Below are 14,218 nucleotides of genomic sequence, written 5' to 3' on the forward strand. Positions count from 1 at the left end.
TGAACTTATATTTTCATCTGCTGGTGAATTTCTATTTTCATTTGCATCATCTTTCTATCATTTTGCCATTCCTGCCACACAAATTTTAATAGCTTCATCATCATAACTAGCTAACCTTAAAATGTTTTCAATACCTACAACATCATTATCATCTTCAACGTTGAATGCATTACTTGGCTTCATGTCATTACAAAGAGCATCTTTATTCAATGGCCAAATTCCAGTCTTTTAGAAGCCAACTGTAATATTATTAAGCACAAGGGCAAGTTTGAAAGCTTTGCTTGCAAGTTTAGCCAATTATGTTCTTCTTATTTCTATGTGTGGATGTTTGGCCATCCATTTTGACCTTTTAGATTTGAAATAAATGGAGAAAATACACTTACATCTAAAGGTTGTAGTCGATGACTAGTGTGAGCAAGCAATGTAAGAAGATCTATGCCCAAAGATCTCACCTCTTGAATTGTGGCAAAGGCAACATGGCTTCCATGAACCCATCAAAAATGAGTAGATGCCTATTTTTGGATGAAGCCCCACCTGGAATAGATCTAGCAATATGATGTAGCCAATATAAGAAAAGTTCTTTTGTCATCCAAGCATGTGGTTGTGTTGCCATGCAAGCTCATGCCTCACATTTAGCAATGCAATTTTGAAGTCTTCTTTTTGCTTTGAAAAGATAGAAGCCTAGTATGCTCTGACCCGCAACATTGATACAACATAGTATTGTGATCCATTCTCTACTTTTAGATAAGATTTGAGGCACACTTCTACTTCCCAACTTTGCAATAACTTGCATTCCATAGTTTTTGCCTGCTTGCACACCTGTTTCATCACAATTCCATATATTTGTTGGTTCATAATGATTATAATCATACAATGTTGTCAAATTATTATAAAAATCTGCCACAATACTTGGTCATAGCATGAATGCTCTATCCCTATTTAGACTCTCTGCAGTCTGTATTGTCAAATCTGGATGGCGTTTGCAGAACCCAACCCACCATGATCTACCTGGTAGGCCATTCTTGAATGGATTTGGCCTTGTTTGGCAGATGTAAACCATATGTGACTTAAGTTGAATTACCTCCAATCCACAACAAAGCTGAGCTAAATCTTTACACCACTGAACTACTTCTAGCTCTCTTCCAAGGAGAGAATTGTTGGGGGTCCACTGATTTTTGTTGTTGTGAGTCCTACTAGCCAATAAGATAGACTGCTAATAGGAATTCCCCACTTCTTTGTTGCTCCTCTTATTGAAAAACAATTATCTTCAACATCTTCAATGGCATGTTCCATATCCTCTTGTCCATTGATTGCCTTGGAAGCTTTTCTTCTTGTTTTGACATTTAGAGGATTTGACAACACCATCTACCCTATTTGTATTGTCCACAACAAGATTGTGATTTTTTTTATCAAGAGCTGGCTTGGTTGAAGTGTTTCATCATCAAAGTCAACAACATGTAATTTAACACCTCATGGATAGTGAGGTGTCAATTTTTGGGTAGATCTTTTACTTCTTCTCTTTCTTGCCGTCATAATGCCTATATAGAAAATGTCATATATTAAAAACCATACAAACACATTATATAGAGATTATCTTATAGTAGCAAAAGTGAAACAAAGTTTTTTATAGGAAAAATCATTCCTAAGAGAATGACTAAACATTTATCTTTACACAAATGATATGTTTCCCTTAGAAATAACACCATATTTGAACTTAACACAATTATTCAGTCACTCTCTTAGAAATGATTTTTTCATAGATTTATCATTTCCATCATATAATATGCTTTTATCTTTTTGAGAATTGTTGTGTTTTCTCCCAATAATAACTTCATGCTGTATGATGGTTTGTAGTTCAATCAGTCTTGCAGAAATGAAATTTTTGTCATAATATTTTTACAAATAACTTCATACTACACAATGTATTATGACAAAAATATCTCTTATATTCCATCTTTTAATATGTTATTATATTTGGGAATGAATTCATAGTTAGTCTGGAAATAATAACAACATGCATTAAATGATGGACTATAACAGATTTACATGGAAATAAAATTTTTGTCATAATATTTCTACAAATAATTTCATACTACACAATGGATTATGACATATCTCTTATATTCCATCATATAATACACTATTATTTTTGGGAATGAATTCACAGTTAGTTTAGAAATAACGACATACATTAAATGATGGACTATAAAAGATCTACATAGAAATGAAATTTCTATCATAAAATATCCACAAATAACTTCATACTACGCAATGGATTATGACAAAAATATCTCTTATATTGCATCATATAATATGCTATTATTTTTGGGAATGAATTAACTATTAGTCTAGAAAAAATAACATACATTAAATGATGGACTATCATAGATTTACATAGTGGATCATGAGAAGATGTTAACAACATACATTATATGATGAAAAATGATGTTAATCTACTATGTGGCACATAAATAACTTCATACTGTATGATATTAGACTACAAGTAATAACATACTTTATTTGTTGATTTGGAAGATTTGGTAAACAAATTCATAGTTAGTCTATGAATAAACAACATTTCCCACTAACATCATACATTATATGATGGACTATAATAGAGAATACAAAGAATGCTGATATAGTTCTTTGGCAAAAAAATTCACAGTTAGTCTACGAATAAACAACATTTCCCACTAACATCATACATTATATGATGGACTATAATAGAGAACACAGAGAATGCTGATATAATTCCTTTACTAATTTGCAGAACATGTATAATTATATTAATACTAAAAAACAAGTGCTAAAATACCTGGTCTTTTGGGCTTTTGATATCTTGAGCAATTGATGTTCTATCTAGTTTCTCTAAGTGCTCATAGAGAAGTCTAATATTCTAGAAAGTTAGCACAGAGAATACAGAGAATGTTGATAGATTCTGTGATTCTATGTTGATAGGTTCTATGATTCTATGCCTAGATATATCCTGAGCAACTGATGTTCTATGCAGTCCCTATAAGTGCTTTGAGCTCACATAGAATGTATGTTCATTTCAACAAAATTCATTAACCATATGTAGTATTAATAGTTTTTTTTCCCTCCAACAATTTTGAATTTGAAATTGACAATTCTTTGTCATTTGTGGCTTTCCTTTCAAATCCAACCTCTTATTTTTTCTTCTGAATTTGCAAATTGGTTAATCTGTGGCATTTGAAAGTTTGTAACTTGATTGGTTGGCAATTGATTGTAGTTTCCAAGAGAAGATTTTGAGTTTGTTTTTGCATTAATTGTCTGATTTTGATGGATTGGGGAGCTCAAACATATCAATGTTTATGATGCAGGGTACTCTTAACTTGCTTGTCAAAGACTCTAAGTTGCATATCAAAGACTCCAAATCCAACAATTGGGTTGGATATTTGTCAGAGATGGGATGAGTTCTAGAAGAAATATTTTCTTATTTATAGTTGTATATGCATTGGATGTTGAACAGCTGTACATTAGTAATTAATTGGAAAGCAAGTAAGAAAATGATGTCTTATCCATGTGTTTGGACAACCTTTTTCAAAAAGTATACAATATGAAATACAATATTTTATACATGTTTCTTTATATTGTGTAAAGAGTAATTTGAATAATGAAAACTAACATTTTTATATTAGTTTATATGAAACATACCGTGAATGTTCTTTATCTAAAAGTAGTATCAATTTTAGTAAACCAATGATATATACAAGAAAAATTTGTAATAAATTAGTTTTTAATAATTATTAATAAATAAAAACTTACAAATCAATTCCTTATTGTTCAAACTTCAATCAATAGCATATGTTGATCCTAAAATTAGCTCATAAGATGTTAACCACCCTCACAACTATTGATACCTCTTCAACTATGGGGTCCTTACCCCTAGATCAACACGTTCCATAGCTCACACCCGAATGACCCCCTCTTCCCTATAATTGCCACAAGGCGAGTGCTTTCATACGACGCTTGTAAATTGTTTAGGCTAAACTCAGGTAGAGAGAGTTGCGAAAACCTCCAAAAACCTGAACTCTGCTTCTCGTCAGGCCATGGCTCACTTTGGTCGAGCAGGACCTCCCGACATCAAAGACAGTTATTCTTTGCTCGTTCTCAACATCACTTTTCGTAAGAATTTTCTCGTCCGCGTCATTATTATCTACGCGTCTGCAACTGTGCTCGCGTTTTATCGTTTTGTATGAGAAATTTCAGAGTAAATAAGATGTTAAATTAATCCACGGTATGTATGATTTTTTTATTCTTTTATCCCCGAAGGTTTAATTATTTTAGTTGCATAGATTTGATGACTTTTTAAATTTTCTGCTGCGGGACTGGAACAGTTAACCTTGTGGCAGGAGCAATTTGTATGGCAAAAGTTGTCTCAGTGAAATAATTTGTAGACGTCTCTGCCGGTGCAGTTCTGGCATTTTTTTTCAGAATTAATTTTATTTGTTTTCGGAATTTGTGCTTTGTAATTCACGTGGGGCAAAGTAATTTCAAGTACATTTGTGAGCGTTAAGAGAAGGGTTTACTTTGGCGATGGGAGAGATGCGTGTCTGCAAGGAAGGAGAAGAAAGTTATTGGTGTCCCGGATAATATTATACGTGAAAAGTGTATCAATCTTCAAGAGGGTTGTACTATTATGGAATATACTGCGGAGTTGTTAGTTATTATTCTTATTGCTGCTCATCTTGTGGTGATTTGGGCGATTGTTCAACTTGGATATTCTTAAGCCTGCCTTTGAGTCAGGCCGAGGCAGATGATGTATCCTTGCCAGCGATGTTAAGTTCCTCAGGAATTGCCAAACGACCACAGTCCACGGAGCAGTTCAATTTTTTTATAAATGTCATTGTCGAATCACATTTATCTGATTGTGGATGAGATAGCTCACTCGAAACACTATTCGAGCTATCTGAAGAGCTTTGGCAGTGTCTTTCTTTGGAAAATCTTTATTCTACAGCGATAAGATCTATTTTGTTGAATTTAACCAGTGGTGTATCATTAAAACTTTTAGATTTTGATTGGCAAACATTTTGACACACATATCTGGAAATTTGTCGAAGGCTATGACATTGGTATTCTTCGATCACGTTCTTAATGTTGAATTTGAAATCCAGCAGTCACTTTTTTTTCACTTCAATAATTTTTGGCGCTTCGCATTTTCATAATGCTGTTATTGTTAATTTAAACAACAACAGATTAATGAAAACAAATAAAAAAGAGTTTCAAACACAAGACAGCATAGATTTATAGTGGTTCACCATAAAGGCTACATCCACTCTCAAGCAGGCAATCCTTTTATTATCAGCTGTTTTCAAATTACATACAATGCAGCAACAACATTCTTTAATAAACAAGCATTATTTGGAATACGAACAGCCAAGAGGTTTTGAGAGAAAACTTGACCGTTGGCTTTCGCATTTTATAATTTCCCACTCTAAAACAACCATCAAATCAACAATCTCACATAACATTAAATCAATCTTAAAGGAAACTTTACATGGAGTTCAATTTTGCAAACTTAGTCACAAACACTTCGAATCAATCTTTTCCAAGTCAAGTCAGAATCAGTAATTCGTTTATATCTAACATTTTTTCTCACAAATTCATCCACAAATCGATTATGAAAATTATAATCACTTGCTTCTGTACTCCCCATTTCTACAACATTGTGCTCCTTAAGCTTGGACTGTATGACTCGAAACATTTTCTTCATACTTCCCATCTAATCATACTTCTTCAAATTAGAAATCTCCCTAACTTCTAAAATGCAAAGATCAATTTTAAATCTGCACACCCAGCAATTGCTTTGCGGTTGCAAAGAACTTTAGAGCTACAACAGTTGCAATTTAAAACTTTTATCCACACAATAACTTCAAATACTGAAATAAACAATTATACACATGACCACAATAACACAATGATTTACGTGGAAACCCAATGTGGAGCAAAACTACGACAAAGTAATTGCTTTTTTATATAAACTTGTTCTTTTACAATGTTTTGTAGGCACCAACCTACTAGAGGTTGCAACATTTATGTTTATGAGCACCAACTCCTTGGAAGCTCCAACTCCCACACTTCGCAAACACCGACCTCATGGAAGCACCAACCTTCTGCACACAAACTGCTTTTCTGCCTTGACACTGCTGTTTACTCAACTGATGATGGACAATTTGCACAATTTTCCTTCGTCAATCTGATATTTATCTCTGCACGAATTCTTTAATTTCAGCATACATACATCCTTCTCTCTTATTTCTTTTCTACCTCAAGTTAGCTTCTAATTTTTTTTTATTTTAATCAACCAACATATTCAAACTATATATATATATCAATCTGATTATATATTCTTTCTTTTAACCCTTTTTATTCCTTACCTCTTCATTCTCCACTGACTTACTTTTTTCTTCAAATGATATATTCCTCTTTTTATATCTTACCCATATTTGGGTGTGTCTTTTCAAAATATTGTTTCCCTTGCATATAGCCCTTATTGCAATAAGGCAAATACAGAATCTATTAGCAACTTTCGATTGATTGCGTTATGTAATACTATATATAAAATCATTTCTAAAGTTATGGCAAATAGACTCAAAGTCATCCTTCCTAAAATCCTTTTTGAGGAACAAACATGCTTTGTACCTAATAGATCTATCTTCGATGGTATCGTAATTATACAAGAATTAGTTCAGTCAATTCAGCAAAATAAAAAAACACTCAATGCTAATTAAACTAGATATTCAAAAGGCTTATGATAAAGTATCTATTGACGATTATTATGCAAATATGTAGAAGATTTCAATTTTTCAGAAAGTTGGATAAACTTAATTTTTAATTTTATATCCACTCTGAAAATGTACGTACTTGTAAATAGTTCACCAAAAGGTTTGTTTGATATATCTAGAGGACTTAGACAAGGGGATCCAATATCCTACTTCCTCTTTGTGATTGTGAGAGAAGCCTATGGGAGAATGATTAATCATTATCACTCCCTAAATAAACTATCTAGGGTTAAAGTTATTGAGGGTGTAACTAACATAACTCATCAACAATTTGTAGATGAAACCATTCTTCCAACTGAATCCACCAAGGAGGAAGCTCTAAATCATAAAGAAATCCTTCAGCAATATATGAAAGCATTAGGTCAACAAATGTGTTGGCATACCTTTGACACCCAAGTTTTATATTTAAAACCAAGCCCTATGAAAAATTTCACATTTTCTACACTGATTTTTGCTAATAATCTTTTGTCAAATTGACACCTTTTTTTTAAGGGAAGTATTTAGGGGAATACTTGAACTTTGAACTAAATAGATCGGGTTCAAGGTTCAGAGTTCGAAAAGTACATATCCAGTCTAAAGCTTCTAGTAGCTCAAGTTCAACATCACTGGTTCAAAGGTATAGGTCCAAAGTTTAGAAGTGTGGATTGATAGATTTATGTTCGAAGTTTAGATTAAGATCTCGATGAGAGTTCAAGCTCACAAGTTCAGAAACCTAAACTCAAATATCTCATTTCCTAATGGGCTTCGACACTATCTTGGAAGTAACAACTCTATATTAAAGGCACATATGCATCTTGAATTGTTCTGGAGTAACAAACCTACCATAAATGTTCAAATAGAATAATAACAAGCTCTGGAGAATTTGTTTTGGAAAAGTTTGCCTCAACCAGTTCAACCAAAAACCGACAGAGGCCTCCAATGTGGTATTTTTTGATGATCCATATGGATTTAATATGGGGTATACAATAATGTTAATGGGCACTACTCATATCAATTGTACATTGGAAATGTCCAGCTAATGTTTTAGTGTCCTAGGTTAGTGCTAAAACTTCCTGTAACATTGGGATGTTGAAACAACAAAGTACAATTGGAAATAACAAAAAAGATCAGCCCGAAGATTGAGAGAAAGATCTTCATGGAAGTATTGGCGTGAACTACAATATGCGTCAAAACCTGTAGGAAAACTTCATGGTTGAGATTGGGTCAATGTTGTCCCACACATGTTATACCAAGTCGATGATCTAAATATGAATGTGGAGATGGCCATATGGTGATGGAGTCCACTTAGAAAGTGAAAGAAGATTCACGGTGCTCGATGGTGGCGACCATACAAGATGGCAAGATTCCCTATTGTAAATTGACCATCGAATTGAAAATCATGACTACACATGCAATAAATATATGCAAACTGTTTGACAAAATGCCATGTACGCCCGGTTTGAAGAACAAAGGCGTTACCGGCAGTTGGTTTAGAGCTAGAGCACACCCAATAGTCGCACCATAATTCTTCCACATACGAACATATAGCGGGCCGAACATGAGAATGTATTATAACTTTCCAATTTTATTTTTCTCCAACGTTGTGTCCATGCTATCATAAACATCCCCCAAGCATGGTTGATTAGTATTGGCAAACCGAAGAATAGACATGATAGGCTTGGTGAATTTCAATATATAATCCACACGAACCCACCAATCATTATCCAAGATCAACGCCTTCACCTTTTCGGCCCTCACTATATTGGATTGCTTCCAGATACCCCATTGGTTGCTACTAACCATATGTGGCAATTCCTCTTTCACCATCATGCGTCTGTCCTAGCCTATGTGCAACTTGAAGAAGAAAAGAAAGACAAAGGATTAAAATTTTAGGATGAGGCTCAAGAGTTTCTATTCCCACATGGTGTCTTGAGGCCTTCGATGATGACTTCCTTTGTAGTGAAGGTGTCTATATTCATTCATCATTGATTAGCAAAGACGAAATCCATTTTGATCAAAATTATGGTAAAATCTTATCCGTTTCTTTTTCCATGCTGCCACTTAGTAGTAATATATCAAAAGTAGTTAAAAAAAATCATTTTTGAAAAATGATCCTATGGATACTGAGGAAAATACTTGTGATATAATCTTGCATTTTGAGTTAGTAGAAAGTTTTCTTTCAAAAACGCTATAGCTTATGAATCATAGCATTGAAAGCTATGCTCCATGGAGTTTCTAGGACGAAACATTTAAGGGGAGGGGGATGTGTTTCCAGTATAGTTACGGTTCATAGCCATTTTTTAGGAGATGGCAGGGGACAATTATTAAAAAATAGGGGAATTGCTATGTATAGATAGAGAATTCAAATATGCATATTATAATATTGATAAACCATTCACGATAGACATTTTAGAAGCTCAGTATAAAGCAAATTAACAAAATTTAAATACTTTCGTTGTAAAAATATGGCATACATATAGCAAAAATGCCCAAAGGCTCCAAGTCTCATAAATAGAAGTCCAACTAAATAGTAAAATAGTAAATAGTAATATAGAAGTTCGACTCCAGAATCAACTAGCCATAATAATCAAAATCCATTATATTTCTGCAAATAATATATGCCAAATATATGGCTGTCCTCTAGGAATCTAAATCATTGTCAAAGTTGGCCTATGAGTCACTGGTGCATTGAGGGTCTTCCTCATCCAATGGAACCCTAACCAATCCTGGAGGCGTATCATCCTTCACCTACATAGCACCTCAGGATTGACATCCCAACGTAAGGTTGAATTCTGAAGATACTTTATACTCTGCTGATCCTGTAGCTGTAATGCAATGTGAACAACCACTAATTCTCCGATCATCTAGAGCTAAGATTGTGCTTTTTGACCGATTGGATGAAGCTATATGTGGACCAATTCATCTCTCTGCAACTGAAGTATTGTTAACCTGTGAAAGAAGATGAACGACAATAGTTCCCATCTTAGGGGCATCCCTACCATGCCACATCCACCATCTAGTAGGGTCAGTTTAAGCTAATATAGCTCTATCCATCCTTGATCCTTGCCTCGAGTCTACCAAAGGTTGGACCGCAAATATTGGCAAATGCAAGCATCTGACCCCAAAGTTTAGTAGCATCATCTCCATTGTACATTTTAGCAAGGGCCTTCAAGAAGCCCTTCTTCACCCGAGTTGAAGACAAGAAAAATAACATATTAATATAAATCAAAATGGAGAGATAATCATAAGAGATCTACTTTGTTATTTGAAATGTAAATTGAAAACTTGAGATTTCAGATTTGAGACCCTTCTCTTCAATATTAGATGGAGCCACTTCCCTAGGTCTCAATGCATACCATTTTGGATTGAGAGCATAGGCTGTCATGTGAAGTAAGGTGTTCATAATGTTCCATCATCATGTTACAATGGGCCTAAGATCCTCCTCATAAAATGCCAAAGTGGGTCCTTCATATGAATAACTTGCCCGATCTACCCAAGCATGCTATCAAAGATCTCCTGAATCTCTCCAAGGTTAGGGAATCAATATCAACATATCTAATGACTAGTACAATTGGCTCAATGAAGGAGAAAATGTATCTGCAAGTGCAAGCAAGATACAAGTTAGAAAAGTATTGAAGTTTAAAACTTTGAATTCTTAAAACTTTAAAATGAAAAAATGGCAAAATCAGAAATAGTTTGTTTAAATCAGCAATAACAATTTCCTTACCTCATTGTGGACCACCAGTCATCATTAAGGATTCTTTGCTTCACGCTTCTTCCCTTCGGTATGATGGACTCGTGCCATCTACTCCATTCTGCATTGACCACCATGGATTGTAGGCTCGCTGAAACCGCAAGCATTGTCTCCAACAAAATAAAGTAGCTAGCATATCTAGTCTCCATGGGCTTGAGGAATCCTATTTGGAAAATATTCTAAACAATACAAGAGATGTGTGATGGTTGCAAATAAACATTTGCACTTCTCTTGCATCAACCACCATTGCCTTTATCCAATCAATTTTCCTAGTGTCCTTCAAGGTGTTGTTCAATGCATGCACACAACATGGGGTCCAAAAAATGTTCCTATAAGTACTCTCCACCATAAATCCAATTGACTGACACGCCCGAGCTGAATTGGCGACTACTTGCACAACATTAGTGGGTCCAACCTCTTTTATATCATCTTTCAAAGCTGAAACTGGAAGGTTGCATCCTTCCGTTTCCCCGAACAATCTATAGCTCTAAGAAAATAAGAGCCCATTGTGCCAGTGACAATAAGATTGATGAGTGGCATATGTTTGATATTGGTCCGCCCATCCATGATGATGGAGCATCCTTCACTCAAACCATTTTTCTCTCACATCGTCCATAAAAATGCTCACTTTTGAGTACTCTTTATCAAGAATGATGGTGCGTAGTTTTGTCTCTCTAGGAGGTACAAATGAGGGACCAACAACATATATATCTTTTCCCATTTGTTTATAATACGAGGAACATCACACATCGAATGGTATACCATGAGCAAAATGAAACCTACCAATAGATGTGTCAACCACCTCGTTTGCTTTAAAATCAAACATATCAGTAATATTTGTTTGACCTTTAGTCTTCTTTCTCTTTCCTTTACTAGTAGTGGAAGTGGGAGTGGGTGGGGCTGTGATACTCAAAGGCGTATATATTCTCTATTGGAGTCCTTATTTTCAATGCCTCCCCTCGATTTGCAATCTAGTTGCCTCAAGTTATTGTTCTTGTGTTTTTTTTGAAACCTTTGATCCCTTGACAACCTATCCACAAAAGATGGCAATAAACTAGTATAGCTCCCAAAATAATGTTTGTGGCACAATTGACACTCCCATTCACTACTACCTCCCAATTTTTTTCTTATCCTTTGTCTGCTATTGTGGCAAATTGTAGGAGAGGTTTTTTAAGGTTGAATGGGCCTTTTGCAATTTTTTTGAGGGCTTGGGAAGGACACTTAAATGGGTAGGTGAACGTCCATATCAGTTGAAGACCACTATGGTTGCTCTAGAACTAGGTCTTTTTCTTTGTGATTTTTGAGTTTCTTGCAACTTCCATTTTATGAGTATCACTACTTCCTTCATTGTAGGGGACCAGTGTGGGTCAAAAAATTGTAGGGACATATCCTTGTGGAATATAGATTGAAAGTTATCTGGTAAATCATTATGATAGTAATATCGTGGATGAGAGAAAATATGTTTCTGGAGATGATACTATAGAAGGTATGAATTGTTTATGCATAAGTAAGACTATTGAAGACCATATCAAAGAATTGGATTATCAAAGTGCGAGTGTTGATAAATCTAAAGAGGTGCTAAATAATTTTTAGTTCTATGGAAGCTCCACTTTTGATTAATGTCTTGATACTTAGGAAAGTGGCTATCTTTGATATACCCTTCTCGATTTCCTATTCATTATAATGACTCATAATTGATAGAGGTATACATACATCCACATAAATGTTCATTCTTAAGGTAGTTTAAGTTGTGCAAGGAGAACATCCTATGTTACATTATTCAAAAGAAATAAACAATAACATAAATGAAGGATCCTATCTTATAAATGAAATGAGAATTGATGAAGTGTGTTGTGATCAAGGAATTGAAAAAGGTGAGGATGAGGCAAAGTAACGTGGATCGGAATTGTATTGGAATCGGCACGATCGAATCGAATCGTGAATCAGGGGTGAATCGCCGGTGAATCGGCGATGAATCGGCAAATTTGAAAAAACCTTTTAAATGTAAAGATTTTAACAATTTAAGACTTATTTCATGCACCCTTTATTGAATATAACTTAAAAACACTATAACATCATCAAATAGAATCTAACATACATAAACATGAAACATAAAATCCATCACGTACGTAACTATGTTATCATTATGTACTAAAATGTAAATTGTATGCTAGCTGAAGTAAATAAAAATCAAATGATCATAATGATTCAAATCATAGAATCAGTAAGATGAAATCATGAAGATCTATAAGACATCAAATCATAAATGTATGTATAAATCTAAGATGAAGATCCATGAAAGTTTGAAATATATGTCTATCAGTGATTCAGTATCACTATCAATATCTATACAGTGTAAACAAAATATAAAAACAAGGCTCCAGCTCAAGCCTCATCATCCTCATCATCATCCTGTAGCTTTGTTGCAGCCTCAATCTCAGCCTCTGAGTATCCAGGTTGCCTATGAGAAAGGCGTGTAAGGTAGGTCCTAGAGGACCGCCGAGCCATGTCCCCTGCATGGGCAATGGGCTCATGAATAACGTCGCTAGGGCCTGCGTCTATGCGTGCGCGTGTGCGTCTACCAATGCCTGAACGTGCTCTAGCTGCCTCCTCTGCCCTGGCCACAGCGGCAGCCTCTACATCCACTTGGTCAACCCACGCGCGGTCTTCCTCAGTGAAGACTGGGTCCACGGTCTCTGTGATCCACTTTGATTCTGGATCAATCTCCTCCAGAATGATCAGAGAGGAGTCAGCGCCCAAAATCTGTCTGATCCTAAGACGAAGATTGTAATGAACAAAGACACGATCATTCAACCTCTGCATTGTCAACTTGTTTCTCCTCTTCGAGTGGATGTGCTCGAACATGGACCAACTGCGCTCACATCCAGAATCGCTGCTCGGTTGACTCAGAATGCGGATGGCAATTTTTTGAAGGTTTGGGGTTGTGGCCCCAAACATTTGCCACCATCTATCTGAAATAAGGAAAAAACAAAAACAATTAATCTCATTTACAAATTACAACTCTAAAATTAATGCATTATATAATCAACTTTAAGTTTAGAATCTAGATTTATGAACATTGAATATATTATTTAATTTTTACCTGGCTGTAGTGTTGTCTGAGCATTTATGGCCATCTTGCTAGAGAAAAGTGGCCCTTCCTTATTGTTGAACTCCTCTAGCTCAACAATCGCAGCAGCGCTATTTTCATCGCTACTCAATCTCTGAATCACTGTGTATAAGCCAATGAGAACCTCCGCATCCGCCTTGAACTCAGGACGGAAACGAAATGCCGGATTCAGATAGTAAGCTGTTGCGTGGATGGGTTGATGGAGCTGATTCTGCCATCTCCTATCGATGATGTCCCAAATAGGGCCATACCTCTCCTGCACTCCTGCATATTGGGCTCTGATGGCCTCCTTGGCCCTATCCATGCCCTCATAAATGTAGCCCATAGAGGGCTTCTCCCCATCAACAATTCGTAGCAAAGCTACAAGGGGCTCAGTGACCTACATATAAAGTAAAACAAAAAAATTGAGTCAAAACTTAAATATAAAATAATATAACTTAAAGTAAAAGCAAAATACTAAATGTTAAATGGCAATAAATTTACCTTAAGGATTTCTCTAGCGGGTTTCCAAAAACCATCCTCATCAAATATGCAATCCACCACATCTAACCC

General features: G+C 35.2%; 1 protein-coding gene across 1 annotated transcript in view; it reads left to right on the forward strand.

Annotated features, from left to right (window-relative positions):
- The first annotated feature begins 3,986 nt into the window (after positions 1-3,986).
- Positions 3,987-14,218, forward strand: part of LOC149531035 (uncharacterized) — an 83,849-nt gene continuing 73,617 nt past the window's right edge. The window contains exon 1 of the mRNA XM_089811509.1: positions 3,987-4,146. Coding sequence (XP_089667635.1) covers positions 4,071-4,146 — 76 coding nt within the window. The 5' untranslated portion in view covers positions 3,987-4,070. The remainder of the gene's footprint in view (positions 4,147-14,218) is intronic.

The sequence above is a fragment of the Cupressus sempervirens genome, chromosome 11, assembly GCF_028749045.1.
Source record: "Cupressus sempervirens isolate cs-2001-9-10 chromosome 11, ASM2874904v1, whole genome shotgun sequence".
Taxonomy (NCBI): Eukaryota; Viridiplantae; Streptophyta; class Pinopsida; order Cupressales; family Cupressaceae; genus Cupressus; species Cupressus sempervirens.